This window comes from Muntiacus reevesi, chromosome 2, assembly GCF_963930625.1.
Source record: "Muntiacus reevesi chromosome 2, mMunRee1.1, whole genome shotgun sequence".
NCBI classification, from domain to species: Eukaryota; Metazoa; Chordata; class Mammalia; order Artiodactyla; family Cervidae; genus Muntiacus; species Muntiacus reevesi.
Window position 1 is genome coordinate 46330729 of NC_089250.1, and position 25830 is coordinate 46356558.

At 43.7% G+C, this 25830-nt stretch overlaps 1 protein-coding gene across 1 annotated transcript in view; it reads left to right on the forward strand.

Annotated features, from left to right (window-relative positions):
* The window catches only part of CDS2 (CDP-diacylglycerol synthase 2), a 74003-nt gene extending 50164 nt beyond the window's left edge, over positions 1 to 23839 (forward strand). Inside the window, exons 8-13 of the mRNA XM_065921465.1 lie at positions 2424 to 2511; positions 3007 to 3075; positions 3975 to 4127; positions 5627 to 5746; positions 6184 to 6287; positions 6528 to 23839. Of these exons, the coding sequence (XP_065777537.1) occupies positions 2424 to 2511; positions 3007 to 3075; positions 3975 to 4127; positions 5627 to 5746; positions 6184 to 6287; positions 6528 to 6660 (667 nt within the window). The 3' untranslated portion in view covers positions 6661 to 23839. The remainder of the gene's footprint in view (positions 1 to 2423; positions 2512 to 3006; positions 3076 to 3974; positions 4128 to 5626; positions 5747 to 6183; positions 6288 to 6527) is intronic.
* Positions 23840 to 25830: the final 1991 nt, after the last annotated feature.

Genomic DNA, 25830 nt, shown 5'->3' on the forward strand with positions numbered 1-25830 from the left:
CTCTGGGAGTTTGTGATGGACAAGGAGGCCTGGCATGCTGCGATTCATGGGGTCGCACACGACTGGGTCGTGTGCACGACTGAGTCAGGCACGACTGAGCGACTGAACTGAACTGAACTGATCTAACCCTTAGTATTAAAGCTGATAAAAACACAGGGAGAAACAAGAATGATAAACTGATTTTTTTTCATGATTATAGTTTTACCATTCTAAATAAACTATAGCAAATAGAATCTGGCAATGTGTCAAAAGAATAATATACTTAGTAGATTTTATTCCACAAATGCAATGATTTCAGCAAGAAATCTGTCACCATTGATAGAAATCAGTAGGTTGACTGAAGAATCTATGCTTTTAATGATAATGTGAAGACATATCCTAGTGTTTAGAGCCTCTTGATGGGGGTGAAAGAAGAGGGTGAAAAAGCTTGCTTAAAACTCAGTATTCAAAAAACTAAGATTATGGCATCCGGTCTCATCACTTTATGGCAAATAGATGGAGAAAAAATGGGAACAATGACAGACGTTAGTTTTAGGGGTTCCAAAATCACTGCAGACTGTGACTGCAGCCATGAAATTAAAAGACACTTATTTCTTGGAAGAAAAGCTATGACAAACCTAGACAGCATATTAAAAAGCAGAGACATCACTTTGCCAACAAAGGTCTGTCTGATCAAAGCTATAGTTTTTCCAGTAGTCATGTATGGATGTGAGAGTTGGACCATGAAGAAGGCTGAGCACTGAAGAATTGATAACTTTTGAACTGTGGTGCTGGAGAAGACTCTTTTGAGAGTCCCTTGGACAGCAAGGAGATCAAACCAGATTTCCTAAAGGAAATTAACTCTGAGTATTCATTGGAAGGATGATGCTGAAGCTGAAGCTTGATGCTGAAGCCACTTGATGCGAAGAGCCAACTCCTTAGAAAAGACCCTGAGTCTGGGAAAGATTGAGGACAGGAGGAGAAGAGGGTGACAGAGAATGAAATGGTTGGATGGCATCACCGACTCAATGGACATGAGTTTGAGCAAACTGCAGGAGATAGTGAAGAACAGGGAAGCCTAGCATGTTGCAGTCGCAAAGAGTTGGTCATGACTTAGCCACTGAACAACAACAACAGAGATACTAAAGTACTGTGATTAAGATCCCGGACCATGCCTTTGTTTCCTGTTCTCAGAATGAAGATGTTGTCATACCTACTGCCTGAGGAATAAATCAGTGAAAATATATAAAGAGCTTAGAATATGTAAAGACTAGCTCATCTAAATGTTAATATTGAGTTTTAAGCCAGTTTTTTCACTCTCCTCCTTCACCCTCATCAAGAGCTTCTTTAGAGCCTTAAGGCATTATCATGTTTAAAACAATGATAATGGCATACTGTGAGGGCATTATTATGTTTAAAACAATGGGAAGGCATATTCTTCCTCTCTTTCAGAGTGTTAAGTAATTTCAAAGAGAGGCTCATGCTAAGTTCTTATCTTTAGGGCTAGACATAGACTTTGTTCTAGAGTGAATCATATTAAAATCTCTAATTACTGGTTTTTAGATGGAACCTTCAAGACTTGATTACAGTTGTAGAGCAGAGAATATGTGGAAGCCTCAACAAAGTAAATAATATGGGTGGTTGGGTGGATATAGGTGCTTTTAATCTCTCCCTTAACAAACAGGGAGTCAGAAAACTAAAGCCTGTAGTTGAGGGACTAGAATGTATGTATATTATGTTCAACTATAGAGGAAATTTTAAGAAGTGACTGTCAGAGAATAGAGAGTGAGGAGAAGAGAGAGATGGTACAAGTGTGGAAACTGTCCCCCCCCCGTTTTTTTTGTGGTAAGGATGATCAGTCCACTAACAGAAGGAGGCAGAGGAGAAATCTGGCTATATGCACTTACATATCAAATTTTGGTCTTGCTGTCTGTGTAGTCCTGGGGGAAAATTGGGCTCATTAGAGCTAGTAATAAACAGTTAAAAAAAAAATCAATTATGAAATAGATAATAAATGTAACAGAATAATGGAGGTAACTACTAGAAGAAGAGTCAGAAATGATTAAAAGTAGTTGTTTTGGAGAATGGAGATAGGAATAGGGGAAACAAGGACAATTTTAAATTTTTTTCTGTATACTTAAAAATTTTGTATTACTTTGTAGTGAAAAAGAACATGACATTTTATATAGAATACCACCTCCATTTATTCAGTAGTCATTCAGTAAACATTTGAATGCTGCTGTGTGCCAGGTGAAAGTGAAGTGAAGTCGCTCAGTCTGCTGCCAGGTACTCAGTAGCATTTTTGTTCTTTTAAACTTATTTCTTAATGGGTAATAAGTACTTTTTGGTTATTTTGGTACGGAAATTTATGAATAGCATTGTTTTGTGGACTTTGGAGGTATCATCTTGGTAGAGTTGATTCTTACTTTGGTTTAATTTCCTAGGTTCATTGTCCCCATTTCTTGTGTGATCTGTAATGACATCATGGCCTATATGTTTGGCTTCTTCTTTGGTCGGACCCCACTCATCAAGGTAAACGGATCACCCTAACATGGATCATTACCGTGAGGCCGGGGTAGTGCTTTCAAGTAGATCAGCTTGGGAGACAGAAGAGATCTGCAAGGCGTGTACGTCTTCATGTCATCATGGAGAAAGGCTAGTAATAAATTAGATTCAAGAGAAAAGCCAAAGGAAGACTTAACAATTACTCATGTGGAAAAAAATAAAGAGCTGATAGAGAAAATATTTTATAAACTGTGTAGGTACACTTTTGGGGCTTTGATCTGAATTTGAATGTTGTCATTTATTAGTTTACTGTTTTATAATTAAATTATTTGACCAATTGAAACAGAAAGGAAACTGAGGGCTGTCAGGCTATTCAAGGAAACCAAGAATGGGGTATTTTAGAAAGTGAAGTGGTTAATTGAATGAGGTTTTTTTAATAGTAGAAAGACTTTAAATAATCATTATTCCCAAAGCCAGAGTTATCAAAATGCATTTTGTTAAGAACTTGCTCTCTGTCCACAGCTGTCCCCGAAGAAGACTTGGGAAGGCTTCATTGGAGGCTTCTTTGCTACTGTGGTCTTTGGCCTTCTGGTAGGTAGGGGCTCCCAGCTGGGTGAGGGTTGGGTAGAGGCTTCCCACCCACCTTCAGAGCCCATCCCAGGTTAATGAGCTTGTCTCCCAAGGCCAAGGACTCTGTCCTGCTGAATGGTAACCTTGCCCTGTAGCAGGGCGTGAACATGGCACGGGCAGCATCAGCTGTCCTCTATCTGCCAGTCTTTAAGCAGGGTCTTGGCGGTAGAGGAGCAGAGGCCATGTACAACTTGCACTCCTCTCATGCTGAGGTCTGGTGACACTCAGGAGATGGCGTTCGTGTCCAGGCTTTTGTTACTTTGCCTCAGAGTAAGGGGTGAGGTGGGACATGCCATCCTAACCCAGATTTTCTCCTGCGTGTGCCTTGCCTGGAGGGGAGTGACTTACCACCCCTTTCTAGAGCACCATTCCCTGCCTCTGACCTTCAAGCCAGTCTCTCCCCTTTTCAGAGCTGTCTAGCTATCCTTCAAGACTCACTCGCCTCATTAGTGGTCTTCTGCTTCTTTCCTCCTGGTTGTCACCCTCTCACTATACCGCTCCCCTCACTACTTGTCATTTCGAATTAAGAGATCCTGAGAAAAATGAACCATAGGTACTCCAAATAGGACAAAACTTCTTATAGTTCTTGCCCAGTTTTCTTTAGGTCTTTCCTGGATTTATTCAGGACCTGGTTGTTGGAGCAAGTACATGTGAGGCCTCAGTAGGCCATAAGTCTCTTTTTCATTTTTTTCCAGAATTCAGGTAAAATAACACATATGGTGATCCATGAACCTCTGATTTAGTGCATATTTTGCAATTAGGGTGCTAGGTACTGTGAGGAACATGGCCTAACCAGGTGCCTACTGCCCAGGCAAGATGGCTGGAATTTGTCTCCTCTGTCTGTCTGTTCTCATCCTCAGCTGTCCTATGTGATGTCCGGGTACAGATGTTTTGTCTGCCCTGTGGAGTACAACAATGATACCAACAGCTTCACTGTGGACTGTGAGCCCTCGGGCCTGTTTCGGCTGCAAGAGTACAACATTCCTGGGGTGATCCAATCGATCATTGGATGGGTATGTGCTGCTCACATGGGGCGAATGATCCTCGGCTGGTTAGTGACTACAAAGAGAGCCCCCTCTCTACCACTGCCTTCCCCCCAGAACCTAGCTTCTTCCCTCCCCAAAGCTGTAAACCCCAGGATGGAAGAGAATTGCTTAAGTGAGTTCAGGGTGAGGACAGGAGGAGATGTTTCCTCCTACCTCAAATTATTAAGACCAGAGTTCTGAAAATGTGCTTTTGCTTCCTGGGGCACGCTGAGATGCTTTGAGGGATCTGTGAAATCACAGTTGTTTTCTTCATAACATGATGAAATCATTTGCTTTTTCACTTTGTCATCATTTGCCATGGTGGTGCAAAAGCAGTGGTGGGCAAGCCTGCTGACACCTTAGCATGAGTGAAGGCAGTGGCACCAAACTGGACTGTCATTGGATTCATGATGCCACACACTCACAAGAAGACCTACCCAGCTTATCTTAACAGTGTCTTTGATGAAATAGTAAAATTATTAATTTTATTAAATCTTGACCCTTGACTATACATCTCCTAATACTCTGGTGCCAAAATGGAAAGTATACATAAAATACTTCTGCTGAATGCTGCAGGACAGTGCTTACCTAAAGGAAGAGTTTGTGTGCACCTGTTTGAGTTCTGAGCTGTACTGGTGGCTTTTTTATGGGGACATAAATTTTAATTGAGAAGAACTGAGAAGCTATAGGTTTTCATATATGGGTTTTTGGCAGACATTTTTCCTGAAAAGAAACGAAGTGAGATTTGTCACTTCCAGAAAACAACTGACAGTAATTGTTACCAATGATAAAATTTGGTTTTCAGTAAAAATTAGAATTTTGGAAAGTATATACCTGCCATGTAAGTTTGATAACTTTGTAATACTTAAAGGCTTTTCTCATGAGATCTGTGGTGATTTTTAACATATGACATTTTGACATTGTATGGCAAAATGTGTCTACATATGGCAAATTTATGTAACTCATTGAACCAGTATTTTTGAAATGGCCAATGCATGGTGTTACACAGTCATACATGGATAAAATGATCTATTCAAAGTGTGATATAGACCAATGGATTTTAATGTGAGAGTACAAAAAAATTATTGATAGGATTTCAGATTTCACATTGCATCAATTTTTTAGAAACCTATCACTTGTCAAGTTTTGGTGTAGTATCAGAAAAGAATCCCTGTAATTATCTGAAAAGACTGCTAAAATAATCTCCCTTTTTTCAATGATGTATCCTTATAGGACTGGATTTTCTTCATATACTTCAAACAAAACATATTGCTGTAGTCTGAATGCATAATATATTAATGTCCTCTATTAAGCAGTGTGTTAGAGATTTAGCAGAAACAGAACTCCTAAACCAGTCTTTTTTCTAATTTTGGGGGGGAGATATAATTCATAAAGAGGTGATTTTTTGTCTTTTTTTTTTTTTAATGGTAACAAGTAATAAGCCTGAGCTTGCAGACGTCTGAACTGATTTCATTTATTCTTTTTAGAAAACAGTCCGGATGTACCCCTTCCAGATTCACAGCATTGCCCTCTCTACTTTCGCCTCGCTCATCGGCCCCTTCGGAGGGTTCTTCGCTAGTGGATTCAAACGAGCCTTTAAAATCAAAGTAGGAAAACGCTTTTTGTTCTCTCGTTGTCTCCCAGCCAGGCCCCTTCTCACCATCTTCTGCCTTCCTCCTCCTGTCTCACCTCATCAACTACCACCCCCTTCAAAATACCAGGCTGTGAACCCTGACTGTTAATGTGTGCTCTTCACTCATGCATGGAATTTAGGAAAGTAGGATAAAGGAAGATACATTGTTTCTAAGAAAATTCCGTGGTTGGGTTTCAGTTTTATGATAATCTTTTATGTTAATCTTTCTTCAAAAGAGATATTTATAATTTAATAGGATTGTATACTATAGCTTCAGCACCTGAATCAATACTTTTCACTTTCTGTTGCCCTTAGCTATTGAGTACAGTATGTGGACACTGAGGTGTGACCATAGACAAAGCTTTGACTTGGATGAAGCCAGGCTTACCAATCCTTTCCTTCCTCTAACAGGACTTTGCCAATACCATTCCTGGCCATGGAGGTATCATGGATCGCTTTGACTGCCAGTATCTGATGGCCACCTTTGTCAATGTGTATATTGCTAGTTTTATCAGGTATAGTACCTTTCCTCTGAACCAAACTGGCGGATTTTAGAATTTCATCTACTTCTCAGTTTGAGTGAAAAAAATTCCAAATAAGAATGCAGTTTTCAGTTGCTATTAGTTATGGATTCTCTGAGGTCCCCTACCCTCCATTAGTAGAGAATCCAGGAAGGAACAGCCACTAAAATAATCAGGCCCTTGAAGTTGCTTGGCCCCTGCTTTGCTCACTGTTGTTTCTTCATCCTCTTGCAGAGGCCCAAACCCAAGTAAGCTGGTTCAGCAGTTCCTGACCTTGAGGCCAGATCAGCAGCTCCATATCTTCAACACGCTCAAGTCTCACCTGACCGACAAGGGGATGCTGACAGCTGCCACGGAGGACAAGTAGGGGCCACCCAGGGCCAGGAGAGCAGAAACAGGGCTGAGTGAGGGGCAGGGCTCCCAGGCAAGCTTAGCTGGACAAAGACAAGCTTCAACTCACTTTTTTTTTTTTAACCAGTATTTCTATTTGTGGATTAAAAAAAAAAAAAAATCTGTGTATACAGTCCATATGCTTATGATCCAGGTTGTGAGTAACCTATAGCTTTGAGTTGGAAAGAAGTCAATTTTTGTTTTTAAAACCAAAGCTTTTAACATCCTGGAGGACAGTGTTGCCCAGCTCTGGAGTGCCTGCTTGGGGCTTCTAGCTCCTAAGCTGGAGCTTCCATTTCTGGGCCTGATCAGAGTGGACACTCATCTGTGTTTGTCTAGTTTAGGCCCCCCACCACCAACTGTCTTCGTAGCTGACCCCCAGCAGGGAAAAGGTGCACAGCTTGGATGTCTTTACTACTGGAGTGCTTTTCCTGGACTTCTCAATGATCCCTGCCTTGGAGCTACAGGAGGGTTGCCTTCTGAGGGAAGAAGGATGAAGGCTTATTAATCAGATAAGCATTCTGTTCACGAAATCCTGTGGACTGTGAGCTCTGCTTTTTGATAATGGATTCACCTCACTTCATCACAGACTGAAGCAGTTTTCAGTTTTAATTTTTTTCAAAAAGCATGAAAAATTATAATAGTCTGGAAAAAAGCCACACTGTTCTATTTCAAGTGTATGCAGTAGGATGTACTGTAACTAGGTCTTTTCCCACAGGGTTTAGGCTCAAGTGGCTCCTATAGGGCAGTCGGCTAACTGGGTCTTTTCAGGGATGATGCTGTTCACATTTGTGCTATAGACTTGTTGCTGCTGAATCCTTTCTGGGGGCTTCCTCATGAGGCAGGGAGCAGAGGGCTTCTTGTTCATACACCCATGCCCTTGACCTGGCTGACCACCCATGTAGCTGCTGTGTTGTATATATTAATATATATATATATATATATTACTCTTAAGGCAAGTGTATATCTGTGTGTGTGCTTTAAAAATCACTTATTTCTTACAGTGATTTCAATTGTACCATGAATTCTTCACTGAAACCACAAAGTCCTGCTTACAACGCTGCATAACCCAATCCAGAGGTTTGAAGCTTCTGAAGGTTAAATGCGCACTTGTATAATGTGACCAGTTTAAATGTAGTTTGTATTTTACAGGGGGACCTTTTCCTTTTTAAATTGTGATTTATTTATTTTTTCCTTTTAATTAGAAGAGTGAGGTTGACTTTTGGAATATACATTCTTTGTCAGGATAATAAGCAAGGGGGTAGAGGAGAGACAGCTTGGTGCCTGAATGTGTGTCATTATTCTGTGCCATGGTGGTTCTCATTGCCAAACGGGGGTGTAACAGCTTGTTTCAGCACCTTGGGCTGGAGCTGCTTTTCTTTGTTTGTATTTATCTCAACCTTACTGTATCTGTGGACGCTTGCAGCCCAACCCAAATCACTGAAGTGTCCAGCACAGGCCAGACCCCTCTTGATGTCTCTGTTCACAATCACTTTGTGACCTTCTACATATAGCAGCTTCTTTCTTCTGAACTTTTATTTCCATTTCAGTAAATGGCTTTTCTTTTTTAAGTCTAAGGCCCCCTGAAAAACAGAATGTGTTTTCAGTGCTGGCCATGTGACACTGGGCAGAACACACCATTCTGTGGGTTCTCATTTTCTGAGCTGTCTTCTAATTCCCATATTCCATGATTCTGACTGAGCAAGTATACGTATCAGAGGCTGCTTACAGATATTGAGTCATGTCCTGGGCATGCAAAAATTAAGTGCTTACAGGCCTTTTCTAAATACTTTTCCTTAAAATGCTTGTCCTCAGCAGTAAATCTTAGAATGGAGTACAGTAATGAATCTAGTTTTCTGAATGAATAATGAACTTGATTCCCCAAACCAAAGATAGAATAGCACTTCATTTGTCTCTTGGTGCCCCACTGTGGGCAGATAGGTGAGTCCTTAGGGACAGGAAATCTCAGCTGGGACCTCGCAGCAGAGAGCCACATTTGAATAGGGCCACCTTGGGGATCAGGAAGCCTGGCACGTACCTGTGGACATGACTGCTGATGAGGGTTCCAGGAAATGGCAGCTGGAAGCTCAACAGAGCTGCCATCCAGAGAGCCCGAGGGTCAGCTAGGATTTTGTTTTCTTCTGATTTCCCACATGCTTTCTGGTGAAATAGGGGAATTTCATGGGAGGTAGCCAGGAGACAGACACCACCTTGTGTCTTTATAGCACATTGGTTTTCTTTCTCCCATTTATTGAAAATCTTTCACCAAACAGACAAGTTTCCAGAGACTGTTGTAACACACAGCTGTGCACATCTTAATGAGTGGCATAACTTGCTCTAGATCCATTTTTGTGTGTGTGTGAGAAATAAAAGTGACAAATTGTATGCCCTCTCTTGTCATGAATTCAGTTTCTTCCCTGTATGGTTTTGTTTCCCACTTGATTTTGTGCAGCCCTTATTTAGAGATTTTTGTTTTGTTTTCCAAGTTGAATTCAATGCATTCTCACAATAGCCTTCTGAGTTATCGCAGGTGAAAGGCATGAGCACTTTGCTGATGAGGAAGCTGAAGGCTTGGGGGGAACTTGAAATTGGGGGGAGCTTGAAATTAGTAGGTTTGAAATCGAATGTCTCTTTCAGATGGGGCAAAATGTAATTTTTAACCTTATACAGGTAGACTTTGAAACAGTTTATGGTATTTTATTTTTTCCCCACTGGGCTTTTTATCCTGTAACTTATATTGTATAAGGAGATTCCAAAAATATATTTGAATAGAGACTAAACAGACCCTTTGATTTGAGTGAACTAGTTGCTGAATTAGCTGGAGACTGGATCCTTAAGTTCAGATCCTCAGACTGTCAGCGAGACCCTACCAGGCTTAGGAGCATCCCTGACATTGCTGGGGGTCAGGGTGTGTGGCTGACTCAGGGCAAAGAGCGTCATTGCTTAGAAAACTGGAAAGCAGTGGCCTTGCTCCATAAGAAACCTGCCCAAGGTTGGTTTCCAAGGAAGTAGATTTGCATTATTCTAATAGATGTGGCACACCTGAAACTTCTTCTTGGGTCACTGATATCTTAGGCACCATTGCCTTTTGTTTTGGGAGTTACTCAAGCTGTGCCCACCTTTCTTGTGCATTGTGATTATGTGCTGAGGAAAGGGGGGGAGTGTGGAGGGGATAGTTTCCCTTAGGCCCACAGTCAAGGTAGGAAGAAAAGGCTACGAGGAGGATGTCTAGGTGACATGTACACACATCACAAGACAACAAACCAGGGGCCAACCTACTCTGCTTCTCTGCAGCAGGGGCTCAGAAAGAGTGTCTGGAAAAAATCATCAGCTCTGAAGAGAGAGTCTGACTCTTGGGCACTATTCTGCCCTTGTCTTGGTCAAAACAAACTTCCTTTTCCCTTGATCACTCTCCATGCAGTTACCCAGCTTTTGCTTATGAAAGAGATTACCCACTCCCACCTCCTGACTTGTTTCCCCTTGTTGGATGGGGGCCTTGCGGCACAACCTACACAGGGTGCTGGACTTGGACCAAGTGGGGATAATGAGCCTAATTTAAGGGCTCATCCAGGCCTGCCTCCTCTTGGTCCTGGACCCTGCTTACCCATATTCCCTACAGAAGATGGGCCCATTCTCAGCAAGGAGTGTAGTCCCAGCTGCTGACTGCCTATTTCTATTTGAAGGTGGTTCCATCTTTCTGTTCCTCCCAGCACTATCCCTTAACCCTTTCTGGTTGACCAGCAATGACCTTATTCACCTGGGCTCTCAGGTGGGCTAGAGGTTGCTCTTCTTACCTGTGACTGCCTCTTGACAGAGTAAGGCTTTCACCTGTCCACATGTGTCACCATGTTTTCAAAGGCAAAGAGATTTCAGCTGTGAGGGTGGCTTCAGAGGTAATACTTTGGGTGCTGAAGTGTTGGTGTTTTAGGACATGTAGATAATTTATGAGAATAGAATGCCAGAATAGGTGAAGTCTAGAATTTCATGGCCAGTGACTTTCACATCCATTGGCTCTTGAAAAGAAGCCTCTGCTTCCCCTCTTACCAAATGCCTATCTGTTGAGGCTCCTTTTTACTTGAGTCATTAAGTTACTTGCAGTGTGTTTATTAATAATTGCAATAATAATGCTTAAAAGTGCCAGGCACAGTGCTAACGATACATTATCTCTTTTAATCCAGAGAACACCTTTGATCGGGTATTACTCCATTTTATACACGAGGCATCATTAAATATACACATTAAATATACATTTAATGTGTAAATATACACATTAAAATGAGGCATCATGACAGGCTAAGTGCAGTGGTTATGAAGATAGACTTTGGGCTCAAATAGCCCTGGGTTTGGGCAGGTTACTAGGTACAATTCCAACTCACTTGGCTCTGATCATAGCACCTCCCTTTCTGGATTGTTGTGAGGATTTTGAGATAATGCATGTAAGCATTTAGCACAGTGCCTGGCACATAGTTTTTATTGAATCCTGCTGGTAACTTGAACCCAGAATTGTGTAACTCTGGTGACTGTTTCTCAGGCACTACACTGCCCCTACCCTGTACACAGCCTGAGTGTTCAAAGTCTAGACAGTGACCACATTCTTCTTCAGAGAGAAACAATCCAACCTGAGCACCTGCCTACAGCATCTGAGTGCTTCCCACTTCATTTAGAAAGCCAACCTGATGAAACGGATGTAGACAGGTTCCTGAATTCTCCCTTCCTAGTAGGAATGGTTTGCCTGAGCTCTTGCTCACCTCCTGCTGCCCCTGGTCTGATTTCCATGGGGAAGGAGGCCCTTTCCTCTTGTCCACTGGTGCTGCCCTCGCTGTGACTTGACTCAGTGTTCCCCTCTGCCCTGTGCACACAGCTCAGGAACCTGCAGCACTCCTCTGGGCAAGCAGACGTGGTGGGGGCCAAGAGGAGTGGGAGAAAGACCTTCTCTGTAGCAGATGACAATACAGAGGGAAGGCCTAAAAGTTTTCACTTATGTCCTTACATAAAACAAGTCAGGGGCTTTGTGTTTCTTGCTTTCTTTAGAGTCATGACAGGGTTAGATGGCAGGTGGCCACTTGGGGATAGATGATGGGGGTTGTTTCTCTTGGACTCTAGGTTAGCAAAGGATCACAGGGGTGATTCATGAATGGAGACTAGGCACTACATTGAATGAAAACTATTTCTTTTAGTTTTCTGAATGCAGACAGAGGAGTGGAGGAGGATATGTGTGACGTAGACCATTCTTCATTGAAGAAATGACATTGACAGGAGGGATCCGTGAAGTTCTTGAGCGGATAGAATAATAATGACCTAGAACCACTGGCTTGACTGCCCTGTTTCCTGAGTGTTAGTGTGGATTGAAGACCAGGCCCAAGGGCCCATTGTGTTTAAGTGATAGTCTCTCCCTTTCAGTTAATTGACGAAGTAATGATTATGACAGGAAGCAGGAACATGGTTGTGGAGGAATGGTAAGTAGCTGCTGTGATGGACTTACGCTGGGCCTGCCCTCCAACTCTCCTGGATGCGTGCTTGCAAGGCCTGGCACTAGCACTTCCTCACTCATTGTTAAATCTAATGGACCCAGGCAGCTTTTTATCTGTAGAGAAAAAAATGGCTCCAAACTGGGGGCAGTGACCCTCTGGGCCTTGGGCTAAAGTTGCTTCTGCTGTGGTCTCCCAGGTATCAGGCAGGGCCGAGCTCTTTGAAACCTCCTGAGCACTTTCTTTATGTAGTGCTCAGAGGCTGTAGTTGGTTTAGCAGCTGCTGAAATCCTTTGCTGACATCACCCACAGTGCAGCCCCTTTCCTCGGCTGCTGGAGTACCCAGTTCTCACCTCCATTAAGTTCATGTGCTGGTTTTGCTGGCTTTGTGCCAGGGAGTGCCAGAACAGGAAGGGGGTTAAGAAGGTACATGCATCTTCTTATAAGGATGTCCTTTGTGTGCTATTGCATTTAGGTCCACAGACACAGCTCTGTGTGGCTGCCTTATGTCACAATGGCTGGGTATCTGGGATATGATTACAAAGGGAAAGAGCTGAGCAGGCATCAGAGCCAGTATAATCAAAGGACTTGGAGCCAAGAGAAAAAAAGGCAGGGGCAGGGTACAGTGTTTGTTGTTGTCCAGCCAGAGCACTGTTGAGAAGCCCCAAGGGGTGGGGGCAAGAAAAGCACGGGTAGAGGAGACCAGCCTGGTGTGTCTTGCGGGTGTGGGGACCAGGAACTGTGCTCAGAAGGCCGTCCATGGAGACTCAGTGCTCATGGATTGTGGATTCTCTTCTGGAGTTGATGATACCAATTTTCAATTTTTATTGATGTTTAAAACTTTCTAAAAACAGGAAGGGAAGACAAAAGTGTTAGAAGAGGCCCCTCTACTGAAGATTGTTGGGAAGCCTAGTGGTGTGGGTGAGTCAGGCACTTTCTCAGTTCTGTTTACCCTGAAGGTCTTTTAATGAGAAGGTTTCCGCAAACATAGAAATGATCTCCCTGGCCCCACTAGGAAGTGCCTTGTAGTCAAATGAAGCCTACTGCAGTGTCTCAGACAGTAAAGAATCCACCTGCAGTCCATGAGACCTGGATTCAATCCCTCAGTCAAGAAGATCCCCTGGAGAAGGGAATGGTTACCCACTCCAGTATTCTTGCCTGGAGAATTCCATGGACAGAGGAGCCCGTGGGCTACAGTCCATGGGGTCACATAGAGTTGGATCTGACTGAGCGACAAACACTTTCACTTTTTTTGGTCCTGGCCCTGCCTCTGGCATTTCATTAAATCTGTGTGTTTTTGCCACAGCTGACCTTTCTCTGTGCACTGTCTGATAGTATTGAACTCATTCTCTTTCAGTGCAGTGTCAGATCATGATAAACTGTACCTTGGAAAGTAATCGTATTTATATATCTGTATCTTCCCACTACACAAATAAACACCTGTTAAATTCTAGATGGCTTGTGGTATCTGTTGGGGGGAGTGCTGACTTGCTATGAGATATGGGGAACCAGTGTCACTTTCCAGGATGCTGCCAACCAATCCCTGCTTCTAGAGACATCCTCTGCCCTTGACCTTCACCGCTTGCTCTCCAGCTTTCCGCCTTTCCTCCTCCTGCCTTGGCTGCTCCTCCTCAGTTGCTTTTCTGGGCATCTCTCCTCCCACCAGTCCTGCCCTGAGATGGTAGATTCTGCCAGAGACTCTCTCCCCACCCCCCACCACCCGCTACTGAATGCTCTCCTAGGTGTTCTTGCCCACTCTCAGGGCTCTAGTCATCACAGTCCTGCAATTCCCAAGTCTACATCCCTAACCTCATGGGCCTGTGAGATCTCTTCACGTGGACTTTGCATGGCCAAACCTAGGACCTGCCCCAGTCCAGTATTACTTGACCACCATCAGTTCTGTTCTAGTAGTGATCTTGTCAGTGACCAAGACCTGCCCGTTCTGCCTTCTAAGTATTCTTTGGATTCATTCTGACTGCCATCTGGCTCCCTGCTGCCTAGTCACCTTTGCTCATTCCATTCTTAAACAGTAGTGGGGTGAGATTTATCTGTTTGGTGCCTTTCTGTGACCTTAGCTGAGGCTTGCTGCTGAGTCCGCCCCCTCCCCATCTGAACCCATCAGGTCTTGTCTCTCACAGCCACACTCCTGCTGTCCCCTCTTTGTCCCAGTTGCTCTGTCTTCTAGCCTTTGCACATGATGTTTCCCCTGCCTGATTCCTGTCCCTCCCTCCCTGGCTTCCATCGGCTGCCTGACTCCTGCTCATCTTACTGTCCCATCAGCAGCAGCACCTGACCTGGGAGGTCTATGTGCTCCCCACCCCAGGACTGCTTTCCTGGTGACACTGGCCCTGGTGGGAGGGTAAGGGCTGCTCTGGGTCTGAAGTCCTGGGGCTAATGCCTTGGGCCAGTAGGACAGGGTTGCTTGCCTTTTGGACAGGGACTTCTGTTTTTCTCACCTATATGGACCCTAAATGGTGGGATTTCTGCAATGAATTGATTCCCAACACACAAGGTTTAAAAGATACAGCGTTTACTTTCCTAAATCCAACTAAAGCTGACTCCAAGCCCCCAGTTTCCATGATTGATGAGAACCCTGGCGTTAGCAGTCTTCCTTTACTACCTTGCTCTCATGGGCTCTTGTGGTGCTGGAGCCAAGCAGGTCCCTGGTCTTCAGTCCATTGACTGAAGGTTCTCGTCCAGGCCTGTGAGGTCCATCTACTCACTCCTGAGCCAGTGCTGTCAGCATCCACCTCCCAGGGCACCCTTGTAACTGTCTGCATCTGGTATCCTGCCACCTGAGGGCCCCCACAACCAGATCTTGATGCCCTCCATGCATTCAAGAAACATTGGTGGGGTGCCTTCCCTGTGCTAGACCCTGGCTGGATCTTGGGGAAGCAGCAAAAAATAAAGCCGACACAATCAGTGTTCTCATGGGGCTCATTTTGGAGAAGGTGGCAAGCATGTGAAAAAGGCGTGTAGATGGAGAAACTGTAGCTGGGAGAGGGGAACAGGAGATACTGCTGAGAAGAGGCTGCAGTTGCAAACAGGGTCCTCAGGAAGGGCCTTGCTGTACCACGGTGGTGTTTGGGCAGGTGGACACACACCTGGGGAGGTGGGGGAGGGTGTCCCAGGCAGGTGCAGGACAAATGCAGACACTTTCGCCCTCAGGAGCAGCAGTGATGGATGAAACAGGGTGAGTAGGGAGGGAGTGGTGGCAAGGAATGAGGTCCCAAAGAGTGAGTAATTACGCAGGGCCAAGGCCACTGGCTTGTACTCTAAGCAACATGAAAAGCTGTTGGAGAGTTAAGAGCCAAGGAATGACTTGATCCAATGTTTGTTTTCAAAGAGTCATTTGACTGCTGTTCTCAGACTAGATTTCAGATGGGCAAGGGCCGGGGCAGGGAGCAGCAGCATTCCGGGCAAGAGAGGATGCTGACCGAGCTCCGGTGATGCTGTGAGAAATTGTCAGATCCTCAGAAAGTGCTGAAGGATTCTGTGTGGCTGGGGAGAGTAGAGGGGGAGTCAAGGACGGCTGTGACGTTGTTGACCTTGGTAACTTAAAGAATAGAATTACTGTTTTTCTGGGCTGAAGAAGGCTGTGGTGGGAAGACAGAATTGGGGTGTGAGGTGGACCAGAGGGAAGATCAAGATTTTGGTTTTGGATGCAGTAGGTCTGACGTGCCTGTGAAATATCCATTTGGGGATGTCCAGGCCAGGGGCGTGGTCACAGTGTGGATGTTATTCTGTAAGAGCCAGGATACTGGATGAAATCGTTGAAGAGTTGAGGTCCACAGCTGAGCCCCCAACCCCCTGCCACCTTTTCTTGACTTGAGGATCCAATTCTTTGCAACTTGGGCCACTCCCTCCATCCCCTTAAAGAGATTTTCCTCTCTCAGGAACTCAGACAATCCAGCTCTTTAAGCCAGGACATGGACCTGGGTGGAGCTTGTCTTCTGGTGGCTCCAGTCCCATCTGACAGCAGACCTGCTACCTCCTGGGGAAGGAGGCTGCAGTTGTAGAGGAGGAAGTATATCATCTTTTTGATTTCTTGCTGGAGAAGTTGGGGGTGGGAAAGCAAGAGTGACTTCCGTATTTGGTTATTCAGGGGATAGGCAGTTGGGCGGAAAGCCCCAGAGAATGGACCGATGCATGGGCTTCTGTCTCTAGTTGCCCCTACCTACCAAGGTCATGATTGTCATCCTGAAGAGGAACCAGGGAGGGAGCCCTGTGGATAATAAATTGCAATCTCCTATGAACTATAGGGCTTCCCTTGTGGTGCAGCTAGTAAAGAATCCACCTGCACTGTGGGAGACCTGGGTTTGATCCCTGGGTTGGGAAGATCCCCTGCAGAAGGGAAAGGCTACCCACTCCACTGGCCTGGAGAATTCCATGGACTGTATAGTCCGTGGGATCACAAAGAGACACGACTGAGCGACTTTCACTTTCATGGACTATATCAGTTATAAGAGAAAGTTCTAGGAACCTAGGGTGCTATGGTGGATGGCTTCCTGAAGGTACAATTATTTATCTTTTTATTTGAAGTAATTTCATACACAGAAATGTTATAAGACAGTGTAAAGAAATCCCTACATATTTCCCCCAAATTTGCCAAATGTTAACATTTTACTATGTCTGCTTAATTAGTCTCCTTTTTCTCTCAATGCACACACATGAAGGCACTTTTAAAAATCGAAAGTTGTAGACATCATGTGCCTTTACAGTTATGTAACCTTATTTAAGGGCTTTCTGGTGGCTCAAATAGTAAAAAATCCTCCTGCAATGCAGGAGACTGGGTTTGCTTCCTGGGTTGGGAAGATCCCTTGGAGAAGGGAATGGCTACTCACTCCAGTATTCTTGCCTAGAGAATACCATGAACAAAGGAGTCTGGCAGATTACAGTCCATGGGGTCACAAAGAGTCAGACACAACTGAACGACTAAGAACACATACCTTATTCAAATGTTACCAATTATCCCAATAGTGTTCTTCGTATCAAAATAATACATACAGTTTTGGCTGATGCAATTTGAGGGGCTCTGTAGTGGCTTTGAGAACCAGAACTACCCTTCCTGCTTCCCCCCTCCCCACCCCCAACCTGTTCTTCATTAGATGGAACCTTCTCAGCACTCTGTGTGCTGTAGTTAAAACTTGGTACCCAGCCCAGCAGGGCAGTGCTGTCCCAGGTCAAGCGGAGGGCAGCAGTGGGTCACAAGAGGCTCAAGGCTTTGGAATAAGACACGTTTGGGTGGAATCCTGGCTCAGGTGTCAGTGACTGTGACCTTGAACAAAGCACTCAGCCTGCCCCTCTCTATCAGTTCAGTTCAGTCGCTCAGTCATGTCTGACTCTTTGCAACTTCATGGACTGCAGCATGCCAGACTTTCCTGTCCATCACCAGCTCCCGGAGCTTGCTCAAACTCATGTCCATTGAATCGGTGATGCTATCCAACCATCTCATTCTCTGTCATCCCCTTCACCTCCTGCCCTCAATCTTTCCCAACATCAGGGTCTCTTCCAATGAGTCAGTTCTTCGCATCAGGGGGCCAGAGTATTGGAGTTTCAGCTTCTGCATCAGTCCTTCCAATGAATATTCAGGACTGATTTCATTTAGGATTCACTGGTTTGACCTTCTTGCAGTACAACAGGAGAGATTCTGCAACATCACAGTTCCAAAGGATCAATTCTTTGGTGCTCAGCTTTCTTTATAGTCCAACTCTCACATCCATACATGACTACTGGAAAAACCATAGCTTTGACTAGACGGACATTTGTCGGTAATGTGTCTGCTTTTTAATATGCTATCTAGTTTTATATAATGGAGATAATTGAGAAAATATAGAAAGCACTTGACCAGCACCCAGCACATATTAATCACTCATCAGAAATTTTATTTGTAAATTGCCACCTTGGTAAGTGAATTTCTGGGGGATGCAGGGGAAGGAGCTGGCACAAACACTCCAGTGAAAGCAGGGCTGCAGGGAAAGGAAACCTGTTGGGGAGGAAGGGGAGGGAACTGAGTCTAATGACCTCAGCACCCCAAGGCCAGTTGAAATGAATATTAACTCTGTCTAAACATTTCATGGCATTGTCCAGGCTCTCCTGTTGCTGGAACCCCCCTCCACAGCCATTCTCACCAAATCTTAGGAAGGAGGAATGGTTTTTCTTGTTTGCTATCTTGGTTGGGAGAGCACCCAAGTTCAGCTCATGACTATCATTTACTTGTTTGATGTTGTGGCTTTGGGAAAATTATTTTCTGTGCTTTAGTTTCCTCATCTGCAACGTGGGGCTAATAATACTTAACACCCCATGGATTGTGAGGATAAAATGTGTTAGCACTTCTAGAGAGTTAAGATTAGCTTCTGGTACATAGTACATTTTCGTAAGTGTTGGTTATTATTTCAGTGTTCCCTCCCTCTTCCTGATCACTCCTGAGATGGTCCCGTTGTGGGTGGGACATTACTTTCGGCCTGGAGCTACCTGCCCTGAGCACATCTGTTATACACAAGCAGCTGCTCAAACTGAACTCTCCAAGGCCACCAGTCTACCTCATAGAATTTTCACCCACCCAAAGGGTCACTACCTGTCCATTATCTATTGCCACAAACATACCAGAGAGCAAGGGAGTTATTGAAAAAGAACAGGTTTGGGAGTTCCCTGGTGGTCTAGTGGTTACTATTCTGGGCTTTCAGTACTGTGACCCAGGTTCAATCCCTGGTCCCCATAAGACCCCACTGCATGGTCAAAACAATAAATCCCCCACAACAGGGTCATATCAAAATGCCTCAGAGCCAACAAAAAAGATATTCCCAAAGATGGGACATTTTGAACATCAATGAGGATAACCACAATTGATTGAAACATTAATTATGTTTTAAATATATAAATTCATAACAATACTTTAAAAATGCAGTTGATCACACTGAATGATGCTAATAACCCCAATCTATTTCTAAGAATAGTAAACAAAGAGGAAAAACCAAGCATTTACCCTGCCTTTTAAAATTAAACCATACCACTGGTATCAAGGACCTGCAGCATAAAGATGAAACAACTAGCAACATAGGTAGCAATTTTTAAATTGGTAAATGAAAGACTTAAAATCTGGGAAATAGACTCACACATATATGGTCACTTTATTTATGACTAAGTTACAGTGGAAAAAGGGTGGTTTTTCAGTAAATAGGCTACATCAATTGGATATCCATGTGAAAAAATTACCTCACATTACACTGTTCTACTTGGATTGTAGATCAGTTCCAGATGGTTGTAAGTCTAAATGTGAAGGTAAAATAATAAAGCTGTTGAGTAAAACATAGGAGACAGCCTCATGACTTGGAGAGGAAAAGATTTCTTGAACAGAATATGAAAGGGCTAACTATAAAAGAAAGAATAGAAAAGAAAAACTAAAAGACTACTGTGTTAGGTACCTAGAGGGAGTCAATGACAGCAAGACCTAGTTCTAGTCCTACTAAAGTTTATGATTAAGCCCGTCTATAGTTTTTTCTTTCTTCCTTTCTTTCTCCATTCCTTCCCTCTCTCTCTACTTTCTTTCTCCCTATTTCCTTCCTTCCCTTCTTTCTCCCTCCCTCTCCCCTTTCTCTTCCTTTCTGTTTCTCCTCCCTCCCTCCTTTCTTTCCTCCTTCCTCCTTTCCTTCTTGCCTTCTTTTCTTCCTTTCTCTCTCTCTCTGTGTCAAGCTCTTCCTGTGTGGTGGGCTACCGCCCTCATTTGCCCTGCTAAGTGTTCCCAGAAAACCTGTCTCCTCACTGAGCAGTATTTTTCCTTTGTCTTGCCTATGTCACCTGGATTTGGAGAGGTGGTGTAGTGGTTGAGGGATGGGATTGGAGAGGAAAACAGATCTCCTCTGCATCACTGACAGCTGATTTCTGTTGTTAAAGTGTTAAGATTGTGAAATTGGCAATTGGTGATGATTAAGATTCTGATAAGACACTGTGAGGGCAGGTGTGGTAGCTTTCAGAATATAACCAGAGGCGTTTAGGGAAATAGAAAATTTGCTGTACAGAGCCTCCATCTGATCATTCACTGGGCTCAGAGATAGTTCCTTTTCTTTATCCCCCTCCTCTCCCTTCCCTTTTTTAATCCTGTGGGCTCTGGACCTCTAGTACTTAAAGGAGTCAGAGAAAATTCAGTTGCTTGGAATTATCCTTCTATTTATCCACCAAAAAAATGTGAAGGCAAGTAAATAATTCTCTGCCTTTGTTATTATAAGAGATAGACATTTAAAATGGACCATTACAACACTGGGGGGAGGATTATTAGTAGTTAATCATCAGTGACATTTATGAAAGTTTTCCATGGACCAAACATTGTACCTGACACTTTCTTTGTACTATTTCATTTAATCCTCATGGTATCCCTGTGAGCTAAATAATATTTTACTTATTTAATAGATTGTGAGGTTGAGACTCGTAAAGCTATAGTAACTTGGTCAAGGGTATTATCAAGGATCCCAGGACAATCCTCTTTACAAGTCCTGGCCCCTCAATCAGATGCTGCTTGGCAACAACTCTTACTTTGTTAACAAACTATCTCCCCAATTATTTGAAAGCTGAGGGAATCACAGATAGATGTGACATTTTTGTTTGTTGATATGACAGGAGAGATTGCATTTCATGGGCTTCCCTGATGACTCAGTGGTAGAGAATCCACCTGCAATGCAGGAGACCCAGGTTTGATCCCTGGGTCAGGAAGATCCCCTGGAGGAGGGCATGAGAAACCCATGAACAGAGGAGCCTGGCGGGTTATAGCCCATAGCTTTGAACACGACGGAAGCGACTAAGCAGCAGCAGCACCACCCATGAAATGACTGTAAAGACGTGAAACTAACGCATCCCCCTACCTGAGGCTTGCCATTCTAGCAGATATTTGCAGGTATTAAATGGTCTTTTTACCTTGTTTCCTCACCTCCCCCTATCTCTGATCTGTAAGGGAATCTGACATCCAGGCCCCAACAAGATGAATATTTTGAGGCACTAGCCTGCCATCTTCTTGGTCAGCTGGCTCCCGAATAAAGTCCCTTCCGCATCCCAACACCTCATCTTGAATTCACTGACTTATCTTGTGGTGAGCAGAGTGAGCTTGGACAGGATGGCATCACCAATTCAATGGACATGAACTTAGGCAGACTTTGGGAAATGGTGAGGGACAGGGAAGCCTGGCATGCTGCAGTCCATGGGTTGCAAAGAATTGATATGACTTGCCAATTAGAACAACAACAACAAAGAGGGAAATTTATAATTGTAAATGCCTACATTTAAAAAGGATTCCACCTTAAGACATTAGAAAAACAAGAGCAAACTAAAGCTAAAACAGATAGAAGGAAGGAAATAATAAAGATTAGAGAGGAAATGAGTGAAATAGAGAATAAAAGAACAATGGAGAAAATCAACAAACTCAAATCAACAAAATTGACAAAACTTTATCTTGACTGACCAAGAAAAAGAAGACCCAGATTACTAAAATCAGGAATGAAGAGAAAATATCACTACCAACTTTATAGAAATAAAAAGGACTATAAGAGAAAATCATGAATAACTTTATGCTAGCAAATTAAGTAAATAAAATGGACAAATTCCTAGAAAGACAAAAAATACCAAAACTGACTCCTGAGGCAGACATGGCCAGGTAAGAGGCTAATGCAGTAATTCAAGTGGGAGTGCTGATGGCAACTTGGACTTGGGTGGTAGGGCTGGATAGTGGGAGGCGTGGGACCCTTGGTATAGATTTTAAAGGTAGGACTAGTGGGGTTTGCTGGCAAGTTGGATGCAAGGTGGTGAGGGAAAGAGGAATAAGGAATGCGTCTTAGCTGTGAGACCCAATAATAGGTGGTCAGGGTATTAGTGTTTCTCTGTAAGAATCTCGCTATTTAGTTTAGGACAGAGGTTGTTACGGAGATGGAGAGAAATTTGAGGGAGTGGGACCATAACTGGGTGAAGGTGGTGGAGGATGTTTCAGAGTGCAGACATCTGAACCAGCTCTCACTTTCCCTTTCCCCATTTTGGAAATCAGAACTCCTCTTATTCATCTGGGAGTTGCTTACACTAGCAACTTATACTAGCAAATTGCTTTGCAGCATTTGTTTCTGTTACCTTTGTTTTGACGGCATCTGTTTTGCTGGCATTAAGTGGGTGTCGGCATAATTAGTTTTGCCGAAATAAGTACTACTTATTCCGCCCACTGAGTGGAATTGATATGAATGTCATTTGTGGATGTTAAGTTCTTCTGTGAGAATTACTTCCTGTCTGCCTTGGAGTCTGAAGAACTAGACTTGAAGACTTAAGGGAAGAATCAGCTAAACTAATCCATTAAGCTGCTGCTTTAGGTTGGGTTTTCTCCATAAGCAGACCTTGAGATGAGTCTGTCCTGCAAGTGAGCTCAGGACAAACCTCTAGTGGCACAGTGAAGTAAGACAGAAAAGTGTGTATTAATGAGCAGGTTGCTGCTGGAGGCTACTAGTGTTTAATCCAGCTGCAGAAATTTAGGAGATTATGGAAAGTATATTGGTCAGAGTTGTCACTACTAAGAGGTGAGGCAGTTCCTCCAGCCTGCTTTGTCACTGGCTGAGGAGAGCTTCTGGGAGCACAAATCTTCCATGACATCCTACCGGCTGTGCCAGTGGGCTGTGAACATTCCTGAAGCCAGAGCTAGCTCTCAGGCAAGGAGTCACAATTGCTTACTCTGGGAAGCCATTGTATGCATAGGAATGGTGAAGGGCCAGGGAGAGATGGGTGGTGAAATGACACCAGCTGCTACAATAGCTTTTAGGGAATATATGAGTTGCTGGATCCATGGCATGGGAGGGCATGCAGATGAGTTTTCCAAGCATGACATGAAGGATGCCACTATCGCTTGTGGTGATTTCATGGTCTGAGATCTTCACAACAACTTATAAACAGTAGCAAAATAATTTCCATGATAATTCCATCTCCAAAATATTCCATTAATTCCTGATATTTCATCCAACTATTCTGTCCTTTTAAATGGTCAGTTTGTACCTAGCCCATGCAAGATCTGCAGAAGATATGGGCTAGGGGTGGCAGGTCTTTTCCAGGAGTTCATTGTATAAGTTATTAGGATAATGGACTGGCTTTAATTTATTGAAACTGTTGCTAACCAGGTTGTTTTTCATGAAGCACAGCAAGGCAAATCCTTAGATCCTGAGATCTGCAGCAGACTAAGGCAGCCAAGCCTGGAGAAGTCTCAGTTTCACCTCTCTAATAGTGAGAGAGTTGGAGCATAAAGGGGATAAACAGGGTGGTCTTAGGGTGGGAAAAGGTGGTTGAAGGTAGTGAACAGGTGAGGTAATTGTGCTCTACACAGGCTTATCTGGGCTACATCCTTCTTCATGGGATGCATATTCAATAATTGAGGCACTTAGCATGATCTAAGGTTGGAGTTTTTGGCCCTCTGATATCAAAAGGTCATTCATTGGATACCTGGGCAGGCCCAGTTTTAGGGTCAGTGGTCCCAACCAGTCTCAGCTGGCTTGAGCTGATTAGGAACTGACTCCAAGTTCTGGGAAACAACTTACGCCCTTTGTTACTAAAGTAACCCATACATCAAAGTTGTTATCTTTATGGGTGGTTGAGGAGTTTTGTGATATATTACCTAAACTTTGTGAAGCTTGACCTGTATGCAGTTATTTAGTTAAAGGGAAAACAAAATCAAAAACACCCCCTAACCCATCCGCCCCTAGAAAAACTAAAGTGAGCTTAATCAGTTAAGACAGGTTACAAGCAGAGGCTTTTGTTTTTGTTTTTTTTAAAAAACAAATTGTTCCCGTATCTGCTTTTCTGTTGAAGAAGGAATTCATAGGGCCAGGACTCCATCTCAGGCCTATCTGTGCTGATCATGCTCGGCTGCCTCTCCAGTGGACTCTGAACTCTCTGCTTAGTGCCTGTGGGAATGACAATGGAAGGATAAGACCCCCCTCTGGACAGGGGAATCTTGAAGATCACATCCAGGTTACTCATTGCCTAAGAGGAAACATACTGTAATCACCCCTGTCTCCGGACAGGTCATAAACTTTTTCCGTATCTATCAGGATGTAATCACAGGCTTATCGATTATTAACTGGTTGGAACGTGACCACAAACTTATTGATTATTGACTGTTTGGAATGTAACTGCGGGCTTATTGATTATTGATTGTTTGAACACATAACACGTGAATGATGGGGTTATTGTAGTTGTATTTACCCTACCTTTGTTTATGTAAGTCTCAAGGGAATTGGGGTGGTGGGTTTGGACACGTACACATGGGGTATAAAAGATTTTCACAAATGCTGGTTGGGGTTCTTGGCTAACAGGAGACTCTGCCTTGGGCCCGCCGGTGTAATAAACTGCACTCCACTGTCTGTACTGTCCTTCTGAGTGAGTCTGTTTCCCGGAAAGCGTGGCTATAACACTGTGAGATAAACTCAAGGATTTCTGTTAGTCACCAGCTTCTGTTAATCCTGTGGGACACTGTTCCAATACCGGCTCATTTGGGCTCCGTTTGCTGGGTATGGAGCAGAGTGCAAACTACTGTGAAATGAAAAATGTTGCCTGCCCTATCAGTGAACAAAGGGTATTGTAACTCTCAAGTCACTATACCCATCCCAGACAGTGAGCCCTGGAGGAAACTCAGGATTGAGACAGGGGCTGCCCACTGCCAAGCTCTCAGCCACTGCAGTCACCCCCAACTGTGCACCCCAAGGGAACTTAGGATGGAGAGAAGTAGTATCCTGGCCCCATATAGTCAAGATGCTTATCAAAGGGATGATTTCCATGAGCCCAGACTCTGGCATCTTCCCATACATAGAAAAGAGCTAAGTTCCTTAACTTGAGATGTCTGATTTTCTTTAACAGTGAAGTGAAGTGAAGTCACTCAGTCATGTCCAACTCTTTGTGACTCCATGGACTGTAGCCTACCAGGATCCTCAGTCCATGGGATTTTCCAGGCAAGAATACTGGAGTGGGTTGCCATTTCTTTCTCTTTAACAGTAATCTTTTCAAATTCTGACTGCCTGGCTTTTGTTGCAAAAACTCCTGTATATCCATTATATGATATATAAAGGCTCCTCCTTTACCTCTTTGAAGCAGTCTTTCAGAGCTAAGAGGCTGTGACAGGCTTAAATCCTCAGTTCTGTCTGCCAAATAAAACAATTCTCAACTTTAGGTTGTATGTGTGTTTCTGTCTCCAGTCAACATCACAGGGACTGCAGGGTGATGGGGCCCAACACAGAGAACAACTTAAAGCACCTAGTCCTACATTCAGCCAGGAGACGTATCCAATCTGGGTACATCTGGTTGCAAGGAGTCTACAGCCAGTCTGAAGGATGTATCTTTTTCTACTTTGCACCAAGTTGCCATACCAGTTAATGGAAACACCAAACAGGAAAAATGAGTTTAGAAAGCAATCATTTATAACCACGGTATATCTTTAGGGCAACTGTGGCATATATTGAATAATAAAGACATAGAAGTGTGTTCAGTGTGGACATGAAGATGAGACATAATTAGTTCTGGGAGCTGCCATATTTTTTCCCCTAACAGTCCACATACCCCCTGACCCTTTTGAGAATATTTATCTGTTAACTTGGGAAGGGACTAAGTGGAAAATCATGTCAGTTGCCTTAAAGAATGCCTTCTACTTCAACACATAATATCAGGTACTAAATAAC